Raw genomic sequence first — 16,372 nt, 5'->3', positions numbered from 1 at the left:
CCCTCCGAGGACTACATTCTATTGGGAGACCTCAATTTTCACCTGGAAAAGAGGAACGACAGCAACGCCACCACCCTTCTGGACAATCTCGCCAACCTCGGACTCAAACAACTTGTTAATACCCCCACTCACTACGCAGGTCACACACTCGACCCCATCTTCACCTCCCGCAAACATATCTCCTTCAGTCACACCACAGTTCTACATTGGACGGACCACAGCTGCGTTCACTTTGTCTACAAAAAGACCACAACCCACAACCGCCCTCAACCTACTCTGCGAAGAAACTGGAACAAAATCACCATCAACCAGATCTCCTCATCGCTTCTTCAAAACCCCCCTGCCCATTCTTCGAACCCCAACCAAGCAGCCATTAACCTCACTCAATGGCTAACCAACAGCGCCGACAACCTAGAACCTTTGAAAAAACATCAAATCAAACTAGGCAGCAAAAACGCTCCCTGGTTCAACGATGATCTTAAGAAATCCAAGAAACTCTGTCGCTCCCTTGAGAAGGCCTGGAAAAAAGACCCAAACACCAGCACCAAGGACGCCTTCAAAAACGCCACCCGCACACACCACCAACTGATCCGGACTGCCAAGAAAGCCGCACTTAAAGACCGACTAGACAACAACGCCCACAACAGCAAGGAATTATTCAACATCGTCATAGAATTTACCAACCCCTCACCCAACTCCAACGACATCACTCCATCTCAAACCCTTTGCGACTCCCTAGCTTCGTTCTTCCACAACAAAATCGCAGATATCCACAACAGCTTCGTCAACCAACCCGGAGACCAACGCACCCAACCTTCTGCCGTACCTTCACCCCCCTTGAACATCCTTAATGACTGGAACCCAATCTCCACTGAGGACACCATCCGCCTGATGAACTCCATCCACTCAGGATTCCCCACAGACCCATGCCCTCACCACATCTTCAACAAAGCAGACTCCATCATAGCACCACACCTCCGAGACGTCATCAACTGCTCCCTCAACTCCGCCACCTTCCCGGAAAGCTGGAAACACGCCAAACTCAGCGCCCTTCTGAAAAAACCCACAGCTGACCCCACCGAACTCAAAAACTACCGCCCCATCTCGCTCCTTCCATTCCCGGCCAAAGTCATTGAGAAAGCTGTCAACAACCAGCTCGCCGCCTTCCTCGAAACCAACAAATCCCTCGACTCCTCACAGTCCGACTTCCGAGCAAAACACAGCACTGAGACCGCACTCATCGCAGCAACAGACGACATTCGAACTCTACTGGACAATGGAGACACAGTCGCCCTCATCCTCCTTGACCTCTCCGCAGCCTTCGACACAGTCTGTCATAGCACCCTGCTACAATGCCTCAGAAACATCGGAATCCAAGGAAAAGCACTGGAATGGATCACCTCGTTCCTTACCGGAAGAACTCAGAGAGTCCGCCTTCCACCATTCAAGTCAGAGGCCACTGAAGTCATTTGCAGCGTGCCACAAGGATTTTCACTCAGCCCCACCCTCTTCAACGTATATATGAGCCCCCTCGCGACCATCGCACGCCAACACAACCTCAACATCATCTCCTACGCTGATGACACTCAACTGATCCTCTCACTCACCAAAGACCCGAACAGCGCCAAAACCAACCTACATGAAGGAATGAAAGAAGTAGCCGAGTGGATGAAGCACAGCCGTCTGAAACTGAACTCAGACAAAACAGAAGTCCTTATCTTAGGCTCCTCCCCCTCCACCTGGGATGACTCTTGGTGGCCAGAGGCCCTTGGAAAAGCACCCATCCCGACGGACCACGCACGGAACCTGGGCGTCATCCTGGACTCCTCACTCTCAATGAACAGACAAGTCAATGCCGTTTCATCATCTTGCTACAACATTCTTCGCATGCTCAAAAAAACATTTCGCTGGATCCCCACCGAAACTAGAAAAACAGTCACCCACGCACTGGTCACAAGCCGCCTGGACTACGGAAACACCCTATACGCCGGTACCACCGCAAAAATTCAGAAAAAACTCCAACGCATCCAGAACGCATCAGCCAGACTCATACTAGACATCCCGCGTAAAGACCACATTTCTAGCCACCTGAAAAACCTCCACTGGCTCCCCGTCAATAAGTGGATAACATTCCGCCTCCTAACCCACGCACACAAAGCACTTTACGAACTTGGACCCGAATGCCTCAACACACGACTTTCCTTCTACACCCCCTCCCGCCAGCTCCGCTCCTCCAACCAAGCCCTTGCTGCTGTACCTCGCATCAACAAAACCACCATGGGAGGAAGATCCTTCTCCTACCTGGCAGCTAAAACCTGGAACTCACTTCCCATTCACCTTCGCCTCACTCAGAACCACCTAGCATTCAGAAAGCAACTTAAAACTTGGATATTCGACAAGTAATTCCCCACCCTTCTTCAAGCGCCTTGAGACCCTCTGGGTATGTAGCGCGCTATACAAATTATTTGACTTGACTTGACTTGACTATACCTGTGCCAACCAGAGACCCCCAAATCTAACAGTCACATTACATCTCTTGCAGCCTTGAGAAAGCCCTGGTCCAATAGACAAAGTAGGGCGAAACACGTGTTGACTGTTTGCCCACTCAAAATCCAAGTAAAACCAAATGGGATGATGGACTGAGAGTTGAACAATGCAAGCACTCACCCCCAGTCAACTGATCTGGGTTTAATCCATCATCAATCTCAGAATCCAAAACATTACAAAAACAAGGATATAACCAATAAAGATCTTTTCAAAAGAACATAAGAAAATTGCCTTTCTTCCAAATTAAACATTAGAACCAAACAGGATATTTTCAGGGAGATTTATTTTCAATTAAAGAGGAGATAACACTCACACTTTCCTTGCACGGTATGGTTCTATAAAAGAGGCTGGAAGGGTCCAGTGCCTCGAGCCAATCTCCTCTACTTATTGCAGACAAATACTGGCAATACCATCCAGGACCCTCGCACCTACGGACACTATCCTACCCCGTCCAACTTGTAATGCGGCCCTAAGACGTGCAACAGAAAGAGGATGCATTACATCACAGGCACCCACCACACAGGATCAGAACAACTTTTACTCAGCAAAATAAACCCTGAGACGTAAAACTCTCTGTGTTGAAGCGTTTAGTTTCAATGTTCTTTGTTTTGCTGTGTTCTCTTCTTGATTTCTAATTATAGGCATGTTTTTAAGGCTCAGCTTTGGAGCTTATCTTTGAAGAGTTTATTTTCTTTTGCCACCAGTTTGTTCTGCTGTTCCTGATTCTGCAGCTTCTCCAGGCAGCTCTGAAAGAGAAAAACACAGATTTGATGTTTAACTTTGTGATGCTAGTTGGATGTGGTATGAGAATCAAAAGATACCCGGTTCTATCCCAGGGACCACAGAGACACACCAGGTTCAATCCCAGGCACCACAGAGACACACCAGGTTCAATCCCAGGCACCCACAGAGACATACCCAGTTCAATCCCAGGCACCCACAGAGACATACCCGATTCAATCCCAGGCACCCACAGAGACATACCCGGTTCAATCTCAGGCACCCACAGAGACATACCCAGTTCAATCCCAGGCACCACAGAGACACACCGGGTTCAATCCCCGGCACCCACAGAGACACACCAGGATCAGTCCCAGGCACCACAGAGACATATCAGGTTCAATCCCAGGCACCCACAGAGACACACCAGGTTCATTCCCAGACACCCACAGAGACACACCGGGTTCAATCCCAGGCACCCAAAGAGACACACCAGGTTCAATCCCGGGCACCCACAGAGACACACCAGGTTCAATCCCAGGCACCCAAAGAGACACACCAGGTTCAATCCCCGGCACCCACAGAGACATACCCGATTCAATCCCAGGCACCCACAGAGACACACCAGGTTCAATCCCCGCCACCCACAGAGACACACCAGGTTCAATCCCCGGCACCCACAGAGACACACCAAGTTCAATCCCAGGCACCCACAGAGACACACCAGGTTCAATCCCCGGCACCCACAGAGACACACCAGGTTCAATCCCCGGCACCCACAGAGACACACCGGGTTCAATCCCCGGCACCCACAGAGACACACCAGGTTCATTCCCAGACACCCACAGAGACACACCGGGTTCAATCCCCAGCACCCACAGAGACATACCCGATTCAATCCCAGGCACCCACAGAGACACACCAGGTTCAATCCCCGCCACCCACAGAGACACACCAGGTTCAATCCCCGGCACCCACAGAGACACACCAAGTTCAATCCCAGGCACCCACAGAGACACACCAGGTTCAATCCCCGGCACCCACAGAGACACACCAGGTTCAATCCCCGGCACCCACAGAGACACACCGGGTTCAATCCCCGGCACCCACAGAGACACACCAGGTTCATTCCCAGACACCCACAGAGACACACCGGGTTCAATCCCAGGCACCCACAGAGACACACCAGGTTCAATCCCCGGCACCCACAGAGACACACCAAGTTCAATCCCAGGCACCCACAGAGACACACCAGGTTCAATCCCCGGCACCCACATAGACACACCAGGTTCAATCCCCGGCACCCATAGAGACACACCGGGTTCAATCCCCGGCACCCACAGAGACACACCAGGTTCATTCCCAGACACCCACAGAGACATACCCGGTTCAATCCCAGGCACCCACAGAGACATACCCGGTTCAATCCCAGGCACCCACAGAGACACACCTGGTTCAATCCCAGGCACCCACAGAGACATACCCGGTTCAATCCCAGGCACCCACAGAGACATACCCGGTTCAATCCCAGGCACCCACAGAGACACACCAGGTTCAATCCCCGGCACCCACAGAGACACACCAGGTTCATTCCCAGACACCCACAGAGACAGACCGGGTTCAATCCCAGGCACCCACAGAGACACACCTGGTTCAATCCCAGGCACCCACAGAGACACACCCGGTCCAATCCTAGGCACCCACAGAGACACACCAGGTTCAATCCTAGGCACCCACAGAGACACACCAGGTTCAATCCCCGGCACCCACAGAGACACACCGGGTTCAATCCCCGGCACCCACAGAGACACACCAGGTTCATTCCCCGGCACCCACAGAGACACACCGGGTTCAATCCCAGGCACCCACAGAGACACACCTGGTTCAATCCCAGGCACCCACAGAGACACACCCAGTTCAATCCCAGGCACCCACAGAGACATACCCGGTCCAATCCTAGGCACCCACAGAGACACACCAGGTTCAATCCCCGTCACCCACAGAGACACACCGGGTTCAATCCCCGGCACCCACAGAGACACACCAGGTTCATTCCCAGACATCCACAGAGACACACCGGGTTCAATCCCAGGCACCCACAGAGACACACCAGGTTCAATCCCCGGCACCCACAGAGACACACCAGGTTCAATCCCCGGCACCAGGTTCAATCCCCGGCACCCACAGAGACACACCGGGTTCAATCCCAGGCACCCACAGAGACACACCTGGTTCAATCCCAGGCACCCACAGAGACACACCGGGTTCAATCCCAGGCACCCACAGAGACACACCCAGTTCAATCCCAGGCACCCACAGAGACACACCCGGTCCAATCCTAGGCACCCACAGAGACACACCAGGTTCAATCCCCGGCACCCACAGAGACACACCGGGTTCAATCCCAGGCACCCACAGAGACACACCCAGTTCAATCCCAGGCACCCACAGAGACACACCCGGTCCAATCCTAGGCACCCACAGAGACACACCAGGTTCAATCCCCGGCACCCACAGAGACACACCGGGTTCAATCCCCGGCACCCACAGAGACACACCAGGTTCATTCCCAGACATCCACAGAGACACACCGGGTTCAATCCCAGGCACCCACAGAGACATACCCGGTTCAATCCCAGGCACCCACAGAGACATACCCAGTTCAATCCCAGGCACCACAGGGACACACCGGGTTCAATCCCCGGCACCCACAGAGACACACCAGGATCAGTCCCAGGCACCACAGAGACATATCAGGTTCAATCCCAGGCACCCACAGAGACACACCAGGTTCATTCCCAGACACCCACAGAGACACACCAGGTTCAATCCCAGGCACCCAAAGAAACACACCAGGTTCAATCCCGGGCACCCACAGAGACACACCAGGTTCAATCCCAGGCACTCAAAGAGACACACCAGGTTCAATCCCCGGCACCCACAGAGACATACCCGATTCAATCCCAGGCACCCACAGAGACACACCAGGTTCAATCCCCGGCACCCACAGAGACACACCAGGTTCAATCCCCGGCACCCACAGAGACACACCAAGTTCAATCCCAGGCACCCACAGAGACACTAGTTTCAATCCCCGGCACCCACAGAGACACACCAGGTTCAATCCCCGGCACCCACAGAGACATACCGGGTTCAATCCCCGGCACCCACAGAGACACACCAGGTTCATTCCCAGACACCCATAGAGACACACCGGGTTCAATCCCAGGCACCCACAGAGACACACCTGGTTCAATCCCAGGCACCCACAGAGACACACCGGGTTCAATCCCAGGCACCCACAGAGACACACCGGGTTCAATCTCAGGCACCCACAGAGACACACTGGGTTCAATCCCAGGCACCCACAGAGACACACCGGGTTCAATCCCAGGCACCCACAGAGACACACCGGGTTCAATCCCAGGCACCCACAGAGACACACCGGGTTCAATCTCAGGCACCCACAGAGACACACCTGGTTCAATCCCAGGCACCCACAGAGACACACCTGGTTCAATCCCAGGCACCCACAGAGACACACCGGGTTCAATCCCAGGCACCCACAGAGACACACCTGGTTCAATCCCAGGCACCCACAGAGACACACCGGGTTCAATCTCAGGCACCCACAGAGACACACTGGGTTCAATCCCAGGCACCCACAGAGACACACCGGGTTCAATCCCAGGCACCCACAGAGACACACTGGGTTCAATCCCAGACATCCACAGAGACACACCCAGTTCAATCCCAGGCACCCACAGAGACACACCCGGTCCAATCCTAGGCACCCACAGAGACACACGAGGTTCAATCCCAGGTATCCACAGAGACCCACCAGGTTCAATCCCAGGCACCCGCAGAGACACACCAGGTTCAATCCCAGGTACCACAGAGATACACGAGGTTCAATCTCAGGCACCCACAGAGACACGCCAGGTTCAATCCCAGGCACCCACAGAGACATACCCGGTTCAATCCCAGGCACCCACAGAGACATACCCAGTTCAATCCCAGGCACCACAGAGACACACCAGGTTCAATCCCCGGCACCCACAGAGACACACCTGGTTCAGTCCCAGGCACCACAAAGACATATCAGGTTCAATCCCCGGCACCCACAGAGACACACCAGGTTCATTCCCAGACACCCACAGAGACACACCGGGTTCAATCCCAGGCACCCACAGAGACACACCTGGTTCAATCCCAGGCACCCACAGAGACACACCGGGTTCAATCTCAGGCACCCACAGAGACACACTGGGTTCAATCCAAGGCACCCACAGAGACACACCGGGTTCAATCCCAGGCACCCACAGAGACACACTGGGTTCAATCCCAGACATCCACAGAGACACACCCAGTTCAATCCCAGGCACCCACAGAGACACACCCGGTCCAATCCTAGGCACCCACAGAGACACACGAGGTTCAATCCCAGGTATCCACAGAGACCCACCAGGTTCAATCCCAGGCACCCGCAGAGACACACCAGGTTCAATCCCAGGTACCACAGAGATACACCAGGTTCAATCTCAGGCACCCACAGAGACACGCCAGGTTCAATCCCAGGCACCCACAGAGACATACCCGGTTCAATCCCAGGCACCCACAGAGACATACCCAGTTCAATCCCAGGCACCACAGAGACACACCAGGTTCAATCCCCGGCACCCACAGAGACACACTGGGTTCAATCCCAGGCACCACAAAGACATATCAGGTTCATTCCCAGACATCCACAGAGACACACCGGGTTCAATCCCAGGCACCCACAGAGACATACCCGGTTCAATCCCAGGCACCCACAGAGACACACCGGGTTCAATCCCAGGCACCCAAAGATACACACCAGGTTCATTCCCAGACACCCACAGAGACACACCGGGTTCAATCCCAGGCACCCACAGATACACACCAGGTTCATTCCCAGACACCCACAGAGACACACCGGGTTCAATCCCAGGCACCCAAAGAGACACACCAGGTTCAATCCCGGGCACCCACAGAGACACACCAAGTTCAATCCCCGGCACCCACAGAGACACACCAGGTTCAATCCTCGGCACCCACAGAGACACACGGGGTTCAATCCCCGGCACCCACAGAGACACACCAGGTTAATTCCCAGACACCCACAGAGACACACCGGGTTCAATCCCAGGCACCCACAGAGACACGCCTGGTTCAATCCCAGGCACCCACAGAGACACACCGGGTTCAGTCTAAGGCACCCACAGAGACACGCCGGGTACAGTCCCAGGCACCCACAGGGACACACCGGGTTCAATCCCAGGCACCCACAGAGACACACCGGGTTCAATCCCAGGCATCCACAGAGACACACCCAGTTCAATCCCCGGCACCCACAGAGACATACCCGATTCAATCCCAGGCACCCACAGAGACACACCAGGTTCAATCCCCGGCACCCACAGAGACACACCAGGTTCAATCCCCGGCACCCACAGAGACACACCGGGTTCAATCCCAGGCACCCACAGAGACACACCGGGTTCAGTCTAAGGCACCCACAGAGACACACCGGGTTCAGTCCCAGGCACCCACAGTGACACACCGGGTTCAATCCCAGGCACCCACAGAGACACACCGGGTTCAGTCCCAGGCACCACAGAGACATATCAGGTTCAATCCCAGGCATCCACGGAGACACACCAGGTTCAATCCCAGGCACCCACAGAGACACACCAGGTTCAATCCCAGGCACCCACAGGGACACACCGGGTTCAATCCCAGGCACCCACAGAGACACACCGGGTTCAATCCCAGGCACCCACAGAGACACACTGGGTTCAATCCCAGGCACCCACAGAGACACACTGGGTTCAATCCCAGGCATCCACAGAGACACATCCAGTTCAATCCCAGAAACCCACAGAGACACACCCGGTCCAATCCTAGGCACCCACAGAGACACACCAGGTTCAATCCCAGGTATCCACAGAGACCCACCAGGTTCAATCCCAGGCACCCACAGAGACATACCCAGTTCAATCCCAGGCACCCACAGAGACACACCTGGTTCAATCCCAGGCACCCACAGAGACACACCCGGTTCAATCCCCGGCACCCACAGAGACACACCGGGTTCAATCTTGGGCACCCCAGGAGACACACCGGGTCCAATCTCAGTCACCCACAGAGACACACGGGGTTCAATCTTGGGCACCCCAGGAGACACACCTGGTTCAATCCCAGTCACCCAAAGAGACACACCAGGTTAAATCCCCGGCACCCACAGAGACACAGCAGCTTCAATCCCATGCACCCACAGAGACTTACCCGGTTCAATCCCAGGCACTCACAGAGACACACCAGGTTCAATCCCCGGCGCCCACAGAGACACACCAGGTTAAATCCCCGGCACCCACAGAGACACACCCGGTTCAATCCCAGTCACCCAAAGAGACACACCAGGTTCAATCCCCGGCGCCCACAGAGACACACCAGGTTAAATCCCCGGCACCCACAGAGACACACCCGGTTCAATCCCAGGCATCCACAGAGACATACCCGGTTTATTCCCAGACACCCACAGAGTCACACCGGGTTCAATCCCAGACACCCACAGAGTCACACCGGGTTCAATCCCCAGCACCCACAGAGACACACCGGGTTCATTCCCAGACACCCACAGAGTCACACCAGGTTCAATCCCAGGCACCCACAGAGACACGCCTGGTTCAATCCCAGGCACCCACAGAGACACACCGGGTTCAGTCTAAGGCACCCACAGAGACACACCGGGTACAGTCCCAGGCACCCACAGGGACACACCGGGTTCAATCCCAGGCACCCACAGAGACACACCGGGTTCAATCCCAGGCATCCACAGAGACACACCCAGTTCAATCCCCGGCACCCACAGAGACATACCCGATTTATTCCCAGACACCCACAGAGACACACCGGGTTCATTCCCAGACACACACAGAGACACACCGGGTTCAATCCCAGGCACCCACAGAGACACGCCTGGTTCAATCCCAGGCACCCACAGAGACACACCGGGTTCAGTCTAAGGCACCCACAGAGACACACCGGGTACAGTCCCAGGCACCCACAGGGACACACCGGGTTCAATCCCAGGCACCCACAGAGACACACCGGGTTCAATCCCAGGCATCCACAGAGACACACCCAGTTCAATTACAGGAACCCACAGAGACACACCAGGTTCAATTCCCGGCACCCACAGAGACACACCAGGTTCAATCCCCGGCACCCACAGAGACACACCGGGTTCAATCCCAGGCACCCACAGAGACACACCGGGTTCAGTCTAAGGCACCCACAGAGACACACCGGGTTCAGTCCCAGGCACCCACAGTGACACACCGGGTTCAATCCCAGGCACCCACAGAGACACACCGGGTTCAGTCCCAGGCACCACAGAGACATATCAGGTTCAATCCCAGGCATCCACGGAGACACACCAGGTTCAATCCCAGGCACCCACAGAGACTCACCAGGTTAAATCCCCGGCACCCACAGAGACACACCCGGTTCAATCCCAGTCACCCAAAGAGACACACCAGGTTCAATCCCCGGCACCCACAGAGACACACCGGGTTCAATCCCAGTCACCCAAAGAGACACACCCGGTTCAATCCCAGTCACCCAAAGAGACTCACCAGGTTAAATACCCGGCACCCACAGAGACATACCCGGTTCAATCCCAGGCACCCACAGAGACTCACCAGGTTAAATCCCCGGCACCCACAGAGACACACCCGGTTCAATCTCAGTCACCCAAAGAGACACACCAGGTTCAATCCCCGGCACCCACAGAGACACACCGGGTTCAATCCCAGGCACCCACAGAGACACACCGGGTTCAGTCTAAGGCACCCACAGAGACACACCAGGTTCAATCCCAGGCACCCACAGAGACTCACCAGGTTAAATCCCCGGCACCCACAGAGACACACCCGGTTCAATCTCAGTCACCCAAAGAGACACACCAGGTTCAATCCCCGGCACCCACAGAGACACACCGGGTTCAATCCCAGGCACCCACAGAGACACACCAGGTTCAGTCTAAGGCACCCACAGAGACACACCGGGTTCAGTCCCAGGCACCCACAGGGACACACCGGGTTCAATCCCAGGCACCCACAGAGACACACCGGGTTCAATCCCAGGCACCCACAGAGACACACCGGGTTCAGTCCCAGGCACCACAGAGACATATCAGGTTCAATCCCAGGCATCCACGGAGACACACCAGGTTCAATCCCAGGCACCCACAGAGACTCACCAGGTTAAATCCCCGGCACCCACAGAGACACACCAGGTTAAATCCCCGGCACCCACAGAAACACAGCAGCTTCAATCCCATGCCCCCACAGAGACATACCCGGTTCAATCCCAGGCACCCACAGAGACACACCAGGTTCAATCCCAGGCACCCACAGAGACACACCGGGTTCAATCCCAGGCACCCACAGAGACACACCAGGTTCATTCCCAGACACCCACAGAGACACACCAGGTTCAGTCCCAGGCACCCACAGTGACACACCGGGTTCAATCCCAGGCACCCACAGAGACACACCGGGTTCAGTCCCAGGCACCACAGAGACATATCAGGTTCAATCCCAGGCACCCACAGAGACACACCCGGTCCAATCCTAGGCACCCACAGAGACACACCAGGTTCAATCCCAGGTATCCACAGAGACCCACCAGGTTCAATCCCAAGCACCGGCAGAGACACACCAGGTTCAATCCCAGGCACCCACAGAGACACACCAGGTTCAATCCCAGGTACCACAGAGACACACCAGGTTCAATCCTAGGCACCCACAGAGACACACCAGGTTCAATCCCAGGTATCCACAGAGACCCACCAGGTTCAATCCCAGGCACCCACAGAGACACACCAGGTTCAATCCCAGGTACCACAGAGATACACCAGGTTCAATCCCAGGCACCCACAGAGACACACCCAGTTCAATCCCCGGCACCCACAGAGACATACCTGATTTATTCCCAGACACCCACAGAGACACACCGGGTTCAATCCCGGGCACCCACAGAGACACGCCTGGTTCAATCCCAGGCACCCACAGAGACACACCGGGTTCAGTCTAAGGCACCCACAGAGACACACCGGGTACAGTCCCAGGCACCCACAGGGACACACCGGGTTCAATCCCAGGCACCCACAGAGACACACCAGGTTCAATCCCCGGCACCCACAGAGACACACCAGGTTCAATCCCCGGCACCCACAGAGACACACCGGGTTCAATCCCAGGCACCCACAGAGACACACCGGGTTCAGTCTAAGGCACCCACAGAGACACACCGGGTTCAGTCCCAGGCACCCACAGTGACACACCGGGTTCAATCCCAGGCACCCACAGAGACACACCGGGTTCAGTCCCAGGCACCACAGAGACATATCAGGTTCAATCCCAGGCATCCACGGAGACACACCAGGTTCAATCCCAGGCACCCACAGAGACACACCCGGTTCAATCCCAGTCACCCAAAGAGACACACCAGGTTAAATCCCCGGCACCCACAGAGACACAGCAGCTTCAATCCCATGCACCCACAGAGACATACCCGGTTCAATCCCAGGCACCCACAGAGACACACCAGGTTCAATCCCAGGCACCCACAGAGACACACCGGGTTCAATCCCAGGCACCCACAGAGACACACCAGGTTCATTCCCAGACACCCACAGAGACACACCAGGTTCAGTCCCAGGCACCCACAGTGACACACCGGGTTCAATCCCAGGCACCCACAGAGACACACCGGGTTCAGTCCCAGGCACCACAGAGACATATCAGGTTCAATCCCAGGCACCCACAGAGACACACCCGGTCCAATCCTAGGCACCCACAGAGACACACCAGGTTCAATCCCAGGTATCCACAGAGACCCACCAGGTTCAATCCCAGGCACCGGCAGAGACACACCAGGTTCAATCCCAGGCACCCACAGAGACACACCAGGTTCAATCCCAGGTACCACAGAGATACACCAGGTTCAATCCTAGGCACCCACAGAGACACACCAGGTTCAATCCCAGGTATCCACAGAGACCCACCAGGTTCAATCCCAGGCACCCACAGAGACACACCAGGTTCAATCCCAGGTACCACAGAGATACACCAGGTTCAATCCCAGGCACCCACAGAGACACACCCAGTTCAATCCCCGGCACCCACGGAGACATACCCGATTTATTCCCAGACACCCACAGAGACACACCGGGTTCAATCCCAGGCACCCACAGAGACACGCCTGGTTCAATCCCAGGCACCCACAGAGACACACCGGGTTCAGTCTAAGGCACCCACAGAGACACACCGGGTACAGTCCCAGGCACCCACAGGGACACACCGGGTTCAATCCCAGGCACCCACAGAGACACACCAGGTTCAATCCCCGGCACCCACAGAGACACACCAGGTTCAATCCCCGGCACCCACAGAGACACACCGGGTTCAATCCCAGGCACCCACAGAGACACACCGGGTTCAGTCTAAGGCACCCACAGAGACACACCGGGTTCAGTCCCAGGCACCCACAGTGACACACCGGGTTCAATCCCAGGCACCCACAGAGACACACCGGGTTCAGTCCCAGGCACCACAGAGACATATCAGGTTCAATCCCAGGCATCCACGGAGACACACCAGGTTCAATCCCAGGCACCCACAGAGACACACCCGGTTCAATCCCAGTCACCCAAAGAGACACACCAGGTTAAATCCCCGGCACCCACAGAGACACAGCAGCTTCAATCCCATGCACCCACAGAGACATACCCGGTTCAATCCCAGGTATCCACAGAGACCCACCAGGTTCAATCCCAGGCACCCACAGAGACACACCAGGTTCAATCCCCGGCACCCACAGAGACACACCAGGTTCAATCCCCGGCATCCACAGAGACACACCAGGTTCAATCCCAGGCACCCACAGAGACATACCCGGTTCAATCCCAGGCACCCACAGAGACTCACCAGGTTAAATCCCCGGCACCCACAGAGACACACCCGGTTCAATCCCAGTCACCCAAAGAGACACACCAGGTTCATTCCCAGGCACCCACAGAGACACAGCAGCTTCAATCCCCGGCACCCACAGAGACACACCAGGTTAAATCCCCGGCACCCACAGAGACACACCAGGTTCAATCCCAGGCACCCACAGAGACACACCGGGTTCATTCTCAGGCACCCACAGAGACACACCAGGTTCAATCCCAGCACCCACAGAGACTTACCCAGTTCAATCCCAGGCACCCACAGAGACACACCTGGTTCATTCTCAGGCACCCACAGAAACATACACGGTTCAATCCCCGGCACCGACAGAGACACACCAGGTTCAATCACCGGCACCCACAGAGACACACCCGGCTCCGCAGGGTGTAGGATAAGGTTATGTTTTTGTGGTGTTTTTTACGCCCTGCAGTACCTTGTGACATCAATATTGTTGAGAGGACACCCTATTCCAGGGCAAGTTCAGCCCCAGTCTTCATTCAGATTTGAGGGGTGTTTCTCAATCGCTTCTTTCGTAGACATCTGCTATCAAGGTTTCTAAGACTGGACGCGCCTGTCAACCATCTCCACACTTCAAAGCCTCCAGCCCCCAAACAGTACAGTGGGAAGGTCCACTCGCAAAGGAGACACGGACAGCTCATAAGTGACTTTACGTCTTGCTGATCCAACATTCAAACACATCTGTTAGTAGAAATAAGCGGTGTTGCAGACATGTAATCATCACAGAGAGGCCATTCATGAACCAGCCAGTGGAGTCTGACATCCCATCACTCACAAAGGTGATTCCCAGGAAGAGAAAAGGACATTGAGCCAGACCCATCTATCTATTTATATGCCTGGCTATACAGTCATCCATCCCTCCAATCATTTGCCCATCCATCCTTTTATTCCTCCATTCATTCATCCGTTCATCCGTGTATTCGTCCATCCATATGTCCATCCGTTCAACCCTCTGAAAGTTTATTGATCCGCACATTCATTCATCCAAAACTACCAGACAGTCTGCAGGAGTAGATGTGATGCTCTGACGGTACTCATGCAAAGCTTTGACTGATTAGATTCTCATAAGTACTCTAAGCGACTGTTCAGAATCCCCCAAAGATCTGAATCTGGAGAGGTGTGGCGCAGCGGCCAGGGCAGCTGACTTCAGAGCGCAGGGTTCACGGTCCGATTCCCGGCTCCGGTAGCAGCTCAGCTCAGCACCATGTGACTCTGGGCAATACCTCACTTAATTTCCAAGACCGCCCCCAGCACCTTGAGCCCCGTAAGGGTGATTAGTTTGAGCCTTACAAATACGGATTTAAATTTACAATCTATTCAAAGAGTGAAAGAAATAGGGAAAAGGTACATTTCTGTACCTTCTGGGAACTGGACACAGAGATCTCAAGATCTCAGGACTCATCCAGTCTCTTGTTTTTCGTCTCGGTTTCTGCAGTCCTGGATTTACAAGGATGAAAACCAATCTGCAAGATCCAGAGCTCATACAAAAGGTTGTATCTAATAAATGACCCTCTCTTGAAGCAGGACCATCTTCCACCCCCCACAGACACCGGTCAGTGTTCATCTTCTGTCACTCACGCACCCACCTTTATCAATGCAACTCGCGACACCCAGCCTTTGGCGCGTCTGTCCTCGGGATGAGAGGAGCCCCCCAGGGCCGCTTCGTAGGCTCTTCGAAGGTGCTGCAGCTCGAGGATCACAGCCAGGATCTGTGCAGGAGAGAAGGGGTCATATCAGTGACTTGGGTAATTCACCCAGTGTGTCCGTAAAGTATCTCCTGGAATGGAAATAGTCCATCTCACTGCCACGGTCAAGTAGTCTTCACAGTGACAAGTGAGTAAAATCATGTCAGTGACACAGTTAAGTAATCCTCAGAGTGAGAAGTAAAGAAGAGATCATCTCAGTGAGACAGTCAAGTCACCTGCAGAATGAGAAGGGAGAGAGATCAGCTTCCTAGTGACAGGTGAGGAAAGAGAGATCAGCTCCCTAGTGACAGGTGAGGAGAGAGAGATCAGCTCCCTAGTGACAGGTGAGGAGAGAGAGCT

At 54.9% G+C, this 16,372-nt stretch overlaps 1 protein-coding gene across 1 annotated transcript in view; it reads right to left on the bottom strand.

Moving 5' to 3' along the window:
* Positions 1-2,815: 2,815 nt before the first annotated feature.
* Positions 2,816-16,372, bottom strand: part of LOC147725734 (uncharacterized) — a 421,410-nt gene continuing 407,853 nt past the window's right edge. Inside the window, exons 13-14 of the mRNA XM_086964424.1 lie at positions 15,914-16,036; positions 2,816-3,293 (exon numbers count right to left, since the gene is read on the bottom strand). Of these exons, the coding sequence (XP_086820550.1) occupies positions 3,204-3,293; positions 15,914-16,036 (213 nt within the window). The 3' untranslated portion in view covers positions 2,816-3,203. The remainder of the gene's footprint in view (positions 3,294-15,913; positions 16,037-16,372) is intronic.

Source organism: Lissotriton vulgaris, chromosome 3_2 (genome assembly GCF_964263255.1).
Source record: "Lissotriton vulgaris chromosome 3_2, aLisVul1.2, whole genome shotgun sequence".
Lineage (NCBI taxonomy): Eukaryota > Metazoa > Chordata > Amphibia > Caudata > Salamandridae > Lissotriton > Lissotriton vulgaris.
The sequence above is the reverse complement of the archived record's forward strand: the minus strand, read 5'-3'. Positions and strand labels throughout refer to the sequence as shown.